Raw genomic sequence first — 13,325 nt, 5'->3', positions numbered from 1 at the left:
AGTAAGGAGCGCCTCTGCCCAGCTGCCCACTGTCTGGGAAGTAAGGAGCACCTCTGCCTGGCCGCCAACTGTCTGGGAAGTGAGACGCGCTTCTGCAGCCCGGGAAGTGAGAGACGCTTCTGCCTGGCCGCCAACCATCCCGGAAGTGAGGAGCGCCTCTGCCCGCCGCCCACCGTCCCGGAAGTGAAGAGCGCCTCTGCCCGGCCGCCCACCGTCCCGGAAGTGAGGAGCGCCTCTGCCCGGCCGCCCACCGTCCCGGAAGTGAGGAGCGCCTCTGCCTGGCTGCCCACTGTTAGAGAAGTGAGGAGCGCCTCTGCCCGGCCGCCCACCGTCAGGGAAATGAGGAGCGCCTCTGCCCAGCTGCCCACTGTTAGAGAAGTGAGGAGCGCCTCTGCCCGGCCGCCAACCCGTCCCGGAAGTGAGGAGCACCTCTGCCCGGCCGCCAACCTTCCGGGAAGTGAAGAGCTCCTCTGCCCGGCCGCCAACCCGTCCCGGAAGTGAGGAGCACCTCTGCCCGGCCGCCCACCGTCCCGTAAGTGAGGAGCGCCTCTTCCCGGCCGCCCACCGTCAGGGAAGTGAGGAGCGCCTCTGCCAGGCCACCCACCGTCCGGGAAATGAGGAGCACAGTGAGGAGGCCTCTGCCCAGTCACCAACCTTCTGGGAAGTGAGGAGCGCCTCTGCCCCGCTGCCAACCGTCCGGGAAGTGAAGAACTCCTCTGCCCGGCCGCCAGCCGTCCCGGAAGTGAGGAGCGCCTCTGCCGACCACTGGCCAACCGTCCCGGAAGTGAGGAGCGCGTCTGCCCGGCTGTCCACCGTCCGGGAAGTGAGGAGCACAGTGAGGAGGCCTCTGCCCAGCCACCAACCTTCTGGGAAGTGAGGAAGCGTCTCTGCCCAGCTGCCAACCTTCCAGGAAGTGAGGAGCTCCTCTGCCCGGCCGCCAACCCGTCCGGGAAGTGAGGAGCGCCTCTCCCTGGCCGCCCAACTGACTGGGAAGTGAGGAGAGACTCTGCCCGGCTGCCAACCATCTGGGAAGCGATGAGGGCCTCTGCCCGGCGGCCGCCCAGTCTGGGAAGTGAGGAGCGCCTCTGCCCAGCTGCCCATCGTCTGGGAAGTGAGGAGCCCCTCTGCCCGGCTCCCACCCGGTCCGGGAAGTGAGGAGCACGTCTGTCCGGCTGCCACCCCGTCAGGGAAGTGAAGAGTGCCTCTGCCCAGCTGCCTACAGTTCGGGAAGTGAGGAGCGTTTCTGCCCAGCTACCAATCGTCTGGGAAGAGAGGAGCGCCTCTGCCCAGCTGCCAACCGTCCAGGAAGTGAGGAGCGCTTCTGCCCAGCTTTCAACCGTTCGGGAACAGAGGAGCGCCTCTGCCCAGCTGCCAACCATCCGGGAAGCGAGGAGCGCCTCTGCCCAGCTGCCCACAGTCCGGGAAGCGAGGAGCGCCTCTGCCCAGCTGCCAACCCATCTGGGAAATGATGAGCGCCTCTGCCCAGCCGCCGCCCTGTCTAGGAAGTGAGGAGCGCCTTTGCCCAGTTGCTGACAGTCCGGGAAGTGAGGAGCGCCTCTGCCCAGCTGCCAATCATCTGGGAAGTAAGGAGCGCCTCTGCCCGGCCGCCGCCCTGTCTGGGAAGTGAGGAGCGCCTCTGCCCAGCTGCCAGCCATCTGGGAAGGGATGAGCACCTCTGCCCAGCTGCCAACGGTCTGGGAAGTGAGGAGTGCCTCTCCCCGGCCGCCCAACTGACTGGGAAGTGAGGAGTGCCCCTGCCTGGCCGCCAACTGTCTGTCTGGGAAGCAAGGAGCACCTCTGCCCAGCCGCCGCCCTGTCTGGGAAGTGAGGAGCGCCTCTGCCCAGCCGCCGCCCTGTCTGGGAAGCGAGGAGCACCTCTGCCTAGCCGCCGCCCTGTCTGGGAAGCGAGGAGCACCTCTGCCCAGCCACTGCCCTGTCTGGGAAGCGAGGAGCGCCTCTGCCCAGATGCCCACAGTCCGGGAAGTGAGGAGCGCCTCTGCCCAGCCGCCGCCCTGTCTGGGAAGTGAGGAGCGCCTCTGCCCGGCCACCAACCATCCCGGAAGTGAGGAGCACCTCTGCCCTGCCGCCAACCTTCCGGGAAGTGAGGAGCACAGTGAGGAGTACTTCTGCCCAGTCACCAACTTTCTGGGAAGTGAGGAGCGCCTCTGCCCAGCCAACACTTTTGGGAAGTGAGGAGCGCCTCTGCCCAGCCAACACTTTTGGGAAGTGAGGAGCACCTCTGCCCAGCTGCCAACCATCTGGGAAATGAGGAGGCAGTGAGGAGCGCCTCTGCCCAGCTGCCAACCCTCCAGGAAGTTAGGAGCGCCTCTGCCCAGCTGCCAACTGTCCGAGACGTGAGGAGTCCCTCTGCCTACCTGCCCACAGTCCCGTAAGTGAGGAGCGCCTCTCCTTGGCCGCCCAACTGACTGGGAAGTGAGGAGGCCCCTGCCTGGCCTCCAACCTTCTGGGAAGTGAGGAGCGACTCTGCCCGGCTGCCAACCATCTGGGAAGCGAGGAGCGCCTCTGCCTGGCTGCCAACCCGTCTGGGAAGTGAGGAGCACCTTTGCCCAGCCGCCGCCCCATCTGGGATGTGAGGAGCTTCTCTGCCCAGCTGCCCAACTGACTGGGAAGTGAGGAGCGCCTCTGCTTGGCCGCCAACCGTCTGGGAAGTGATGAGGGCCTCTGCCCAGCCACTGCCCTGTCTGGGAAGTGAGGAGCACCTCTGCCTAGCCGCCGCCCTGTCTGGGAAGTGAGGAGCACCTCTGCCTAGCCGCCGCCCTGTCTGGGAAGTGAGGAGCACCTCTGCCCAGCCACTGCCCTGTCTGGGAAGTGAGGAGCGCCTCTGCCCAGCTGCCCACAGTCCGGGAAGTGAGGAGGGCCTCTGTCCAACTTCCAACCGTCCGCAAAGTGCGGAGCGCCTCTGTCCAGCTGCCCACAGTCCGGGAAGTGAGGAGCACATCTGCCCAGCTGCCAACCCAACCATCCGGAAAGTGAGGAGCGCCTCTGCCCAGCTGCCCATCGTCCGGGAAGTGAGGAGCGCCTCTGACCAGCTGCCCACAGTCCAGAAAGTGAGGAATGCCTCTGCCCAGCTGCCCGTCATCCGGTAAGTGAGGAGCACCTCTGCCCAGCTGCCCATCGTCCGGGAAGTGAGGAGCGCCTCTGCCTGGCCTCCCACTGTGGGAAGTGAGGAGCGCCTCTGCCTGGCCCTGGCCGCCGCCCCATCCGGGAAGTGAGGAGCACCTCTGCTTGGTCACCACCCCATCTGGGAAATGAGGAGCGCCTCTGCCCAGCTGCCAACCATCTGGGAAGTGAGGAGCGCCTCTGCCCAGCTACCAACCTTCCGGGAAATGAGGAGGCCTCTGCCCAGCAGCCCACCGTCTGGGAAGTGAGGAGTGCCTCTGCCCTGCCACCCTGTCTGGAAAGTGAGGAGCGCCTCTGCCCGGCCACCCCATCTGGGAAGTGAGGAGCGCCTCTGCCCAGCTGCGAACCGTCTGGGAAGTGAGGAGCGCCTCTGCCCAGCTGCGAACCGTCTGGGAAGTGAGGAGCGCCTCTGCCTGTCTGCCATCCCATCTGGGAAGTGAGGAGCGCCTCTGCCTGTCTGCCATCCCATCTGGGAAGTGAGGAGCACCTCTGCCCGGCTGCCCACCGTCTGGGAAGTGAGGAGCACCTCTGCCCGGCCGCCCACCGTCTGGGAAGTGAGGAGCACCTCTGCTTGGTCGCCAACCCTCTGGGATGTGAGGAGCGCCTCTGCCCAGCTGCGCGTCGTCTGGGAAGTGAGGAGCACCTCTACTCGGGTCGCCGCCCCGTCGGAGAAGTGAGGAGCGCCTTTACCCAGCGGCCGCCCGGTCCGGGAAGTGAGGAGCACCTCTGCCCAGCTGCCCACCGTCTGGGAAGTGAGGAGTGCCTCTGCCTGGCTACTGTGCAGCCTTCCAAGTGTGAGGTGATAGCCTTGCCTGTGATCTTTTCTGTCGTCCTCAGGTTTGCATTTTCAACATTAAAGTTTACTTTTTAATTGAAAGTTTAAAAAAATTTTTATTCATCTCTGATATTTTCTAATTTCCCTTGTGATTTCTTCTTTGACCCATTGATTAAGAGTGTGTTGGTTAATTTTCAGGTATTTGTGAATTTTCATTTTCGTCTTGGTCTAGATTTCTGATTTTATTCATTGTGATTAGAGCAGATAACTTTGTATGACTTCTACCTTTTTAAATTTTTTTTTCAGATGGAATTTTGCTTTTGTTGCTCGGGCTGGAGTGCAATGGTGCAATCTCAGCTCACGGCAACCTCTGCCTCCCGGATTCAAGTGATTCTGTCTCAGCCTCCTGAGTAGCTGGGATTACAGGCACGCGCCACCATGCCAGGTTAATTTTTTTGTTTTTTGTTTGTCTGTTTGTTTTTGTACAGACGGGTTTCCTCCCTGTTGGTTAGGCTGGTCTTGAACTCCCGACCTCAGGTGATCCACCCGCCTTGGCCTCCCAAAGTGCTGGGATTACAGGCATAAGCCACCGTGCCCGGTCTACCTTAAGTTTATTAAGACTTATTTTGTGGACTAATGTATGGTCCATCCTGGAGAATGTTCCATGTGCAGTTGAGAAGAATCTGTATCTCGTTGTTGGTGGATGGATGTTTTGTAGATATTTGTTAGATCTAGTTGGTTTAAGGCATTGTTGATCTTCTTTTGTCTAGATGGTCTATTCATTATTGAAAGTGGAGTATTAAAGTCCCCTAGAATTATTATAGTATCCTTTGGTTTTATAACTTTGATTTCCTTTATTTTGAGAAGAATTAGAAAAAAATATCCAGGTCAATCAATTGGGTTTAATCAGAACTCTTGTAATATTTTATTCTAGAAAAATTGAAGGAAATTAATATTTGTAACTATCTACCATATGGAAGCAACTGTATTCATTTCCTTTACTATTATTTCATTCAAATCTTTATAATAGTAAAAAGTATTGTGGCCAGATGTAGTGCCTCATGTTTGTAGTCCCAGCACGTTGGGAGGCCAAGGCAAGAGGATCACTTGTGGCCAGGAATTTGAGACCAGCCTGGGAAACAGAGTGAGACCTTGTCTCTACAAAAACTAAAAATGTTAGCCAGGCATGATGGTGCACACCTGCAGTCCCAGCTACTCTGGGGGTTGAGGTGGGAGAATTGCTTGAGCCTGTGAGGTCCAGCCTGCAGTGAATGGTGACTGCCTCACTGCGCTCCAGCCTGGGCAACAGAGCGAGATTCTGTCTCAAAAATAAGAAGAAGAAGAAAAAAGTATTGTGTCCACTGTGTTACAAATGAAAAAACTCAAAGTCAAGTTGCTTAAGAAACATGCCCAAGATTACACGATTAGTAAATGGTGGAACCACAGTTAAACCCTCCCCCATCTCATTCTAAAGCAATGCTCTTTGTGTAGCATCATGTTACCTGGAAAGTGCTTTAGCTTCTGCTTTATCCCATGGGAACCTGAAACATCCTTTAAGTTGCATGAGACAAGAGGAAGCTGAGGCTGAAAAAGTTAAATAACATTCTCAACGTATGAAGTAGTTAATTGACAAAATCAGAGGGTCTGCTGAACTTCCGCTGTCTAAATTCCACTGTTTATCTCTGACAGTACTGTAATGATAGGTTTCAGGGCAGCCAAAGTAGTGATGTCATCCAATTTTTTAAAAATTGTGTGAAAATTCAAAACAGACTTACTTATTCCAAATAAACAGCCAAATGTAAATACAGATGGAATGGAATGATAATAGAAAGTATGTTTTCTTTTTAAAAATGAGTATGTATTAGGCCAGTTGAGGTGGTGCACACCTGCACTTTGGGAGGCCGAGGTGGGAGGATTGCTTGAGCCCAGGAGTTCAAGACCAGCCTGGGCGACATAGAGAGACCCGGTCTCTACCAAACAAACAAAAATTAGGCAGGCATGGAGGTGCATGCCTGTGGTCCCAGCTACTCAGAAGGCTGAGGAGGGAGGATCGTTTGAGTTTGGGAGGTTGAGGCTGCTGTGAACTGAGATTACGACACTGCACTCCAGCCCCTGGGTGACAGAGCAAGAGCTTGTCTAAAAAAAAAGGAAAGAAAAGAAAAATAAAAGAGTATGCGTTTAGAAAGAGGATTTATGCAGTGGAAGGCACTGGAGAGCTGTGGAGCCTTAACATGTTAACAACAGTCCCTACTTCCTACCCACCAACCCCAGTCACCAATCAGTAGTTTCAGATCTAACAGAGCATCTCTTTTTCTTTTCTTTTCTTTTCTTTTTTTTTTTTTTGAGACGGAGTTTCACTCCTGTCACCCAGGCTGGAGTGCAGTGGCACAATCTCGGCTCACTGCAACCTCTGCCTCCCAGGTTCAAGCGATTCTCCTGCCTCAGCCTCCCAAGTACCTGGGATTACAGGCACCCACCACCACGCCTGGCTAATATTTTGTATTTTTAGTAGAGATGGGGTTTCACCATGTTGGCCAGGCTGGTCTCAAACTCCTGACCTCAAGTGATCCACCTGCCTCAGCCTCCCAAAGTGCTGGGATTACAGGCGTGAGCCACTGCACTCAGCCTCTTTTTCTTTTTTTAAGAGATAGTGTCTTGCTCTGTTGCCCAGGCTGCAGGGCAGTGGCATGATCATATCTCACTTCCCCTGTAGTCCTGTCTCAGCCTCCTGAGTAGCTGAGACTATAGGTGCACGCCACCATGCTCGGCTAACTTTTAAAATTTGTTGTAGGCATGGAAATCTCACTATGTTTCCCAGGCTGGTCTCGAACTCCTGGACTCAAGTGATTCTCATGCCTTAGGCTTCCAACGTGCTGGGATTACAGGCATGAGCCACTGCTCCCGGCCTTTAACAGAGCGTCTTGAAGCTTCCCTGGTAGATCTCTAAACTGGCTGTAAGTGGTTTAAGCTGACTTTGGGTGGAGTTATGGTTAGCATAGCAGGGAAGCCTCCCTGCCCTTCTCACTGTTTATATTGTCACTCCTAATAGGGAAATGATCAGCCCCTGCCTTCCCTAGTCTCTTCTGATTAGAATCACTGGTACCCTTCATTACAGCTGACAGATTCAGTGTGTTCCTGAGCCAGACCTGCCCTGGGCAGAAGTTGATCAGCAGTCTCTGCCCTGCCAGGAGGAGAGAAGCCTGGAACTTCTCTTCCTCTCTACTGTTACCTACTGTTACCTGTCCTCCTGGTGCCACCTGTTGCTAATCTGGCTCTGTTGTTCTCTCCAGAAATAAGTGAGGGTTCTAGTCTGGACACAGTGGTTCATGCCTGTAATCCTAGCACTTTGGGAGGCCAAGGTGGGAGGATCACCTGAGGTCAGGAGTTCGAGACTAGCCTGGCCAATAAGGCAAAACCTCGTCTCTACTAAAAATTCAAAAGTTAGTCAGGCGTGGTGGTGGGTGCCTGTAATCCCAGCTGCTCAGGAGGCTGAGGGAGGAGAATCGCTTGACCTGGGAGGCAGAGGCTGCAGTGAGCCGAGATTGCGCCACTGCACTCCAGTCTGGGTGACAGAGTGAGACTCCATCTCAAAATAAAAAAAAAAGAAGTATCAGCCTGGGGGCTGAGAGGCACCATAATGCCACAAGCACAGAACCTAGAGATACCCCAAGAACTCTCAACTCTAACTTGGCTTGTTGGGTTATTATGAAAATCTATTTGTCGAGGATGATGGATAGATCATATTGGATTGATCAGTCTGTTGACTTGACTTACAACTTGTCAATATTTTGGGGTGTGCTGTGCAGGCCTCCATTCATACCCTTACCCCAGACACCACAGAATTTAGAGTTAGGCTTGGGCTAGTTCTTGACTCATCGGCCCCTGATTTCTTCATTCCTGCTTGCTCATGTTCTTGAGATGCCATATGTCTCATACCATGGTTGAGCCAAAGCGTGATATAAATAGCACTTCAGGAGGGAGAGAAGCCAAGTATATTCAGAGAAATTAAAATATTCTAATAAAAATAATAGGGACTTGGGCCGGACGTGGTATAATCTTGGGCCCGTAATCCCAGAACTTTGGGAGGCCAAGGTGGGTGGATCACTTGAGGTTAGGAGTTTGAGACCAGCCTGGCTAATATGGTGAAACCCCATCTCTACTAAAAGTACAAAAATTAGCCATGTGTCATGACACATGCCTGTAATCCCAGCTACCCAGGAGGCTGAGGCAGGAAAATTGCTTGAGGCTCGGAGGCGGTGGTTGCAATGAGCTGAGATCGCACCACTGCACTCCAGTCTGGATGACAAAGCAAGACTCTGTCTCAAACTAACCAACCAACCAACCAGGGGCTTTGGAAACCAATATACCTATATTCAAATCTCAGCACAGCTAGCAAGTAATTTGACTTCTCCAGGTTCTAATTTCTTAATTTCTATGTATCTAATTTGATAGGTCAGGGAAATAATCTCCACCTTAAGACTGGAAAGCATTCACAAAATGTGTGAGTCAAGGGCCTTGCAACAGTGCCTGGCTCACCACATCCACTCTCAGTAAACAAGCCTGTCTTGGTTATGATGGAAGGCTGCATTCTCCTAGGACAGAATCTATGACCTTAAACTTGTGCTTTTTTTTTTTTTTTTTTTTTTTTTTTTTTTTGAGACAGAGTCTTGCTCTGTTGCCAGGCTGGAGTGCAGTGGCGCAATCTCGGCTCACTGCAACCTCCGCCTTCTGGGTTCCAGCGGCTTTCCCCCATCAGCCTCCCAAGTAGCTGAGACTACAGGCATGTGCTACCACGCCCAGCTAATTTTTGTATTTTTAGTAGAGATGGGGTTTCACCATATTGGTCAGGCTGGTCTTGAACTCCTGACCTTGGGTGATCCGCCCACCTCAGCCTCGCAAAGTGCTGGGATTACCGGTGTGAGCCACCGTGTCCGGCCTCTTGTGCCCTCTTCCAATGCATTGCATGGGAAAGACATTTGCAACTGGAAACTGACGTCCATGCCAAGAGCAAGCCTTTCCCCAGCCTGTCCTTTATTCTCTGACACCTTCCTTCACTCACCGCCTTCACTCACACTTCTCAGCCTCAGTTTTCTTTTTTTTTCTTCCTTTTTTTATTTCCATACATTGTTGGAGAACAGGTGGTGTTTGGTTACATGAGTAAGTTCTTTAGTGGTGATTTGTGAGATTTGGTGTACCTGTCACCCGAGGAGTATACACTGCACTCAATTTGTAGTCTTTTATCCCTCATCCCCTTCCCTTCCTGTCCCCTAGTCCCCAAAGTCCATTGTATCATTCTTATGCATTTGCATCCTCATAGCTCGGTTCCCACTTATGAGTAAGAACACAAGATGTTTGGTTTTCCATTCCTGAGTTGTTTCACTTAGAATAATAGTCTCCAATCTCATCCAGATCACTGCAAATGCTATTAATTCATTCCTTTTTATGGCAGAGTAATGTTCCATTGTATCTATACATACCACATTTTTTTATTCACTCATTGATTGATGGGCATTTGGGTTGGTTCCATATTTTTGCAATTGCAAATTGTCCAGCCTCAGTTTTCTGACTAACATTGAGATCTTGCTTTTCCAGCCTCGCAGTGGGGGCTGGGCAGGGGTGGGGTGGTGCTTCTGTCTCATGTCACCATTGTTTGGAATGATTATCTAGAATTTTGTCTTTGTGGTTTGGCCCCTGTCCCCTGTCCCTTTTTGACCTGAGTCTTCCCCATAAGTGGTTTTGGACTGTATATTCTTATGTATCCAGACTGACTTTTCTCCATCCCAGACTCTGGCTGTCGCAACAGGTCTCAATGCAAGCACTATCTGTGGCTCAAGCAGGGCTATGAATGAAAAAGATGCCCTCCATCTCCTTAGGAAATAGCATGCAGATGATGGGGTAATTGCTAAGGCCAGGAAAGGACAGAGGAAGTCCTCTGTAGCACTGAGAACAGGAAGTAAGAAACTCCATGCCTTGCAAATTGCCAGGCAAACTAGTGTGTCACCCCTCCAAGTGTTTTTTTTTTTTTTTTCTTTTTTTTGAGACAGAGTCTTGCTCTGTTGCCCAGGCTGGAGTACAGTGGCATAATCTCAGCTCACTACAACCTCTACCTCCTGGATTTATGTGTTTCTCTTGTCTCAGCCTGCCTAGTAGCTGGGACTACAGGTGCGCACCACCATGCCCGGCTAATTTTTGTATTTTTAGAGTGACAGGGTTTCATCGTGTTGTCCAGGCTGGTCTCAAACTTCTGACCTCAAGCTATCCACCCGCCTCGGCCTCCCAAAGTGCTAGGATTACAGGCGTGAGCCACCACATCTTTAGCATAATTTGGTTTTCTTCAGATTTCTTGGCAAAATTGAATTTTAAAAATTCTACCTTGTGTTAGTTCAACCAAAAAAGAATGCCTTTTAGAGACGTGTAGAGTTCTAGACCCAAAGTATCAGATGGAACCTGGCTGAACATGTGTAGAAGAGGTCAGCATTTGGTAGGGAGAGAAGCTAGGATGACTGGAATTACTATGATCTTTCCACTAGCAAATATTCTCAGAGACTGTGGTCTAACCAACAGCACCCAAGGGAGAAGCTTGGACCTAGCCTTGCCTTTGTTTTTTCCCATGCCTTCCCACAGCCATTAAATCCTATACTTCCACATTAAATCTTACACATCCCTTGATTTTCCCAGCTCCATCCACCTCTCTTCATCTCCCCTGCTATATGGTCTTTTGTCAGGTCCACAGTTTCCTAACTGCTTCTGATGCCTCCAATCTAGAGAGATCCTCTCTTGTTCCAAGGTACAAAGAAACCATATGCATGGAGGTCTCCAGGGGCCTGTTCAGAAGGATGGATCTAAGGGCTGGAGAGAAGACAGAAAGGGATGGAGAAGCCATTCCCAGAGCACAGTGGTCAGAGAATGGCCAGACATCCTAGGTGCTCTCAACAGCATGGAGGAAGAGAGAGATGGGCTTTGAGTGTGAATTAGGAGGAACGAATTGGCTCTGAAATGGCTGGACCTTCCAGAAGTCCTGAAATTGTACTTGAGAAAGAATCCCTTTTAGTTTAGGTAGCCAGGCACCTGGGAAGCAGGTATTGAGACAGAGGCTGGAGGAGTGCAGGGAGTTTATCTGCAAAATGGTGGCAGGGAATTAGAGTGAGGGACCAGAGGAGAAGGATGGAAAACCAACTCAAAGATAAGTCACAGAGGCCAGGCGTGGTGGCTCACACCTGTAATCCCAGCACTTTGGGAGGCTGAGGCTGGCAGATCATGAGGTCAGGAGTTCGAGACCAGCCTGACCACAATGGTGAAACCCTGTGTCTACTAAAAATACAGAGGGCGTGGTGGCGCTTGCCTGTAATCCCAGCTACCCAGGAGGCTAAGCCAGGAGAATTGCTTGAACCCCGGAGGTGGAGGTTGCAGTGGGCCAAGATTGCACCACTACACTCCTGCCTGCGTGACAGAGCGAAACTCCATCTCATGAAAAAAAAAAAAAAAAAAAAGATAAGTGACAAGAGTCATCTACCACTGTGGAAGACTGGAGCTTTCTCCCTGGGCCTAGAACCAATAACAACTTGTACCGTGTAAATAAACCTTGTATGTAATTCTCAAATACTCCAGGTTTAGTTTTTCATCTGTTTGCAGCCAGGATCCTGGGTATGATTCAGTGGATTGGGCAGGAAATTTAGCATCCTAAGAGTCTGAAATCTAGAGCAGGGAGTTAAATCCAGGTCAATGAGAGAGATTCTGGAAACAATATCACCTGCTCAGGCAAAGGGATTATAGGAACTAGGTGAAAATTAATGGGTTCAGGTCCCAGAGTGTTAAAGTCAAAAAGCAGAATTCAGACCTTTTGAATGTAGACTGTGGAATGATACAAAATGGAGACTTAGAAGCATGAGAGTGGGTAAGAGGGAGGTGGATAATAAAATTTACCTAATGAGTACAACATACGTTATTTGAGTGATGGATACTCTAAAAGCCCGGATTCACCATTATACAATCTATCCATAAATTACACTTGTACCCCAGACAATTTTTTTTTTTTTTGAGACAGGGTCTTACTCTGTAGCCCAGGTTGGAGTGCAGTGGCATGATCGTAGCTCACTGTAGCCTCAAACTCCTGGGCTGAAGCAATTCTCCTGTCTCCGCCTCTGGAGTAGTGGGGAATACAAGCACAGGTCACCTTGCTCTGCTAATTTTTTTATTTATATTTTTATTGGAAGAGATGAGGTCTCACTCTGTTGCCCAGGCTGGTCTCAAACTCTTGGTCTCAAGCAACCCTCCAGCCTCAGCCTCCCAACATGTTGGGATTATAGGCATGAGCCACCATGCCTGGCCACTTTATACAGATTTTAAAAAACAAAATAAAAAAAAATTCAGACCTTTGTTTTTTCTGAGATGGAGTTTTGCTCTTGTTGCCCAGGCTGGAGTGCAATGGCATGATCTCGGCTCACCGCAACGCCTGCTTTCTGAGTTCTAGCCATTCTTCTTCCTCAGCCTCCTGATTAGCTGGGATTACAGGCATGCGCCACCACGCCCGGCTAATTTTGTATTTTTAGTAGAGACGGGGTTTCTCCATGTTGGTCACGCTGATCTCGAACTCCCGACCTCAGGTGATCCACCTGCCTATGCCTCCCAAAGTGCTGGGATTACAAGCGTGAGCCGCTGTGCCCGGCCGAATTCAGACCTTTTAAGGCAGCTTATGAAATACACTTCTGAACTACTGATGGGGGTCCCTGGCTCCTGGCGCCTGTGAGTCAAGTGTAGCCCCACACCATGAACTCCCCACACTTCAGGTTGTGTATGGATAAAAGATGAGGAGATTTCTGTAGGAATCTCTGCTGTGTCCTTGGACTGGTCTAGGGCAAAGAGTTGCCGTGTCACCCACTTAAAGCTGGAGGAAGCCTGCTTAAAATAGCTCACCAGAGGCTGGGTGCGATGGCTCATGCCTGTAATCCCAGCACTTTGGGAGGCTGAGGCAGGCAGATCACGAGGTCAGGAGTTTGAGACCAGCCTGGCCAAGATGGTAAAACCCCGTCTCTACTAAAAATACAAAAATAAGCCAGGCGAGGTGGCGGGCACCTGTAATCCCAGCTACTCAGGAGGCTGAGGCAGGAGAATCGCTTGAACCCAGGAGGTGGAGATTGTGGTGAGCTGAGATGCAGTGAGCCACTGCACTTTAACCTGTGTAACAGAGCAAGACTCTGTCTCAAAAAAAAAAAAAAAAAAAAAAAAAAAGATTAGCCACTGGAGTCAGAGATGGAGCTGAAAAAACTTGCACCTAAGATTGGTCCAGTGTTTTCAAGGAGTCCTGAGAGTCTCATGTTCTGTGAGGCCAGTCAGTTTCATTTCATTGCCACCTAGTTCCAGTTCAACAGTACCACCAGGGCTGGTGTGGGGCTGAGTATTTGTTGCTGTA

The 13,325-nt window shown here is 51.5% G+C and overlaps 1 protein-coding gene across 1 annotated transcript in view; it reads right to left on the bottom strand.

Moving 5' to 3' along the window:
* Positions 1-1,881: 1,881 nt before the first annotated feature.
* Positions 1,882-13,325, bottom strand: part of LOC126950923 (uncharacterized) — a 48,983-nt gene continuing 37,539 nt past the window's right edge. The window contains 7 exon segments of the mRNA XM_050784848.1: positions 1,882-1,957; positions 2,092-2,216; positions 2,621-2,856; positions 2,898-3,095; positions 3,133-3,336; positions 3,377-3,480; positions 3,528-3,688. Coding sequence (XP_050640805.1) covers positions 1,882-1,957; positions 2,092-2,216; positions 2,621-2,856; positions 2,898-3,095; positions 3,133-3,336; positions 3,377-3,480; positions 3,528-3,688 — 1,104 coding nt within the window.

This window comes from Macaca thibetana, chromosome 3 (assembly GCF_024542745.1).
Source record: "Macaca thibetana thibetana isolate TM-01 chromosome 3, ASM2454274v1, whole genome shotgun sequence".
NCBI classification, from domain to species: Eukaryota; Metazoa; Chordata; class Mammalia; order Primates; family Cercopithecidae; genus Macaca; species Macaca thibetana.
Note: the sequence above shows the minus strand (reverse complement) of the source record. Positions and strands in the feature narration are given on the sequence as shown.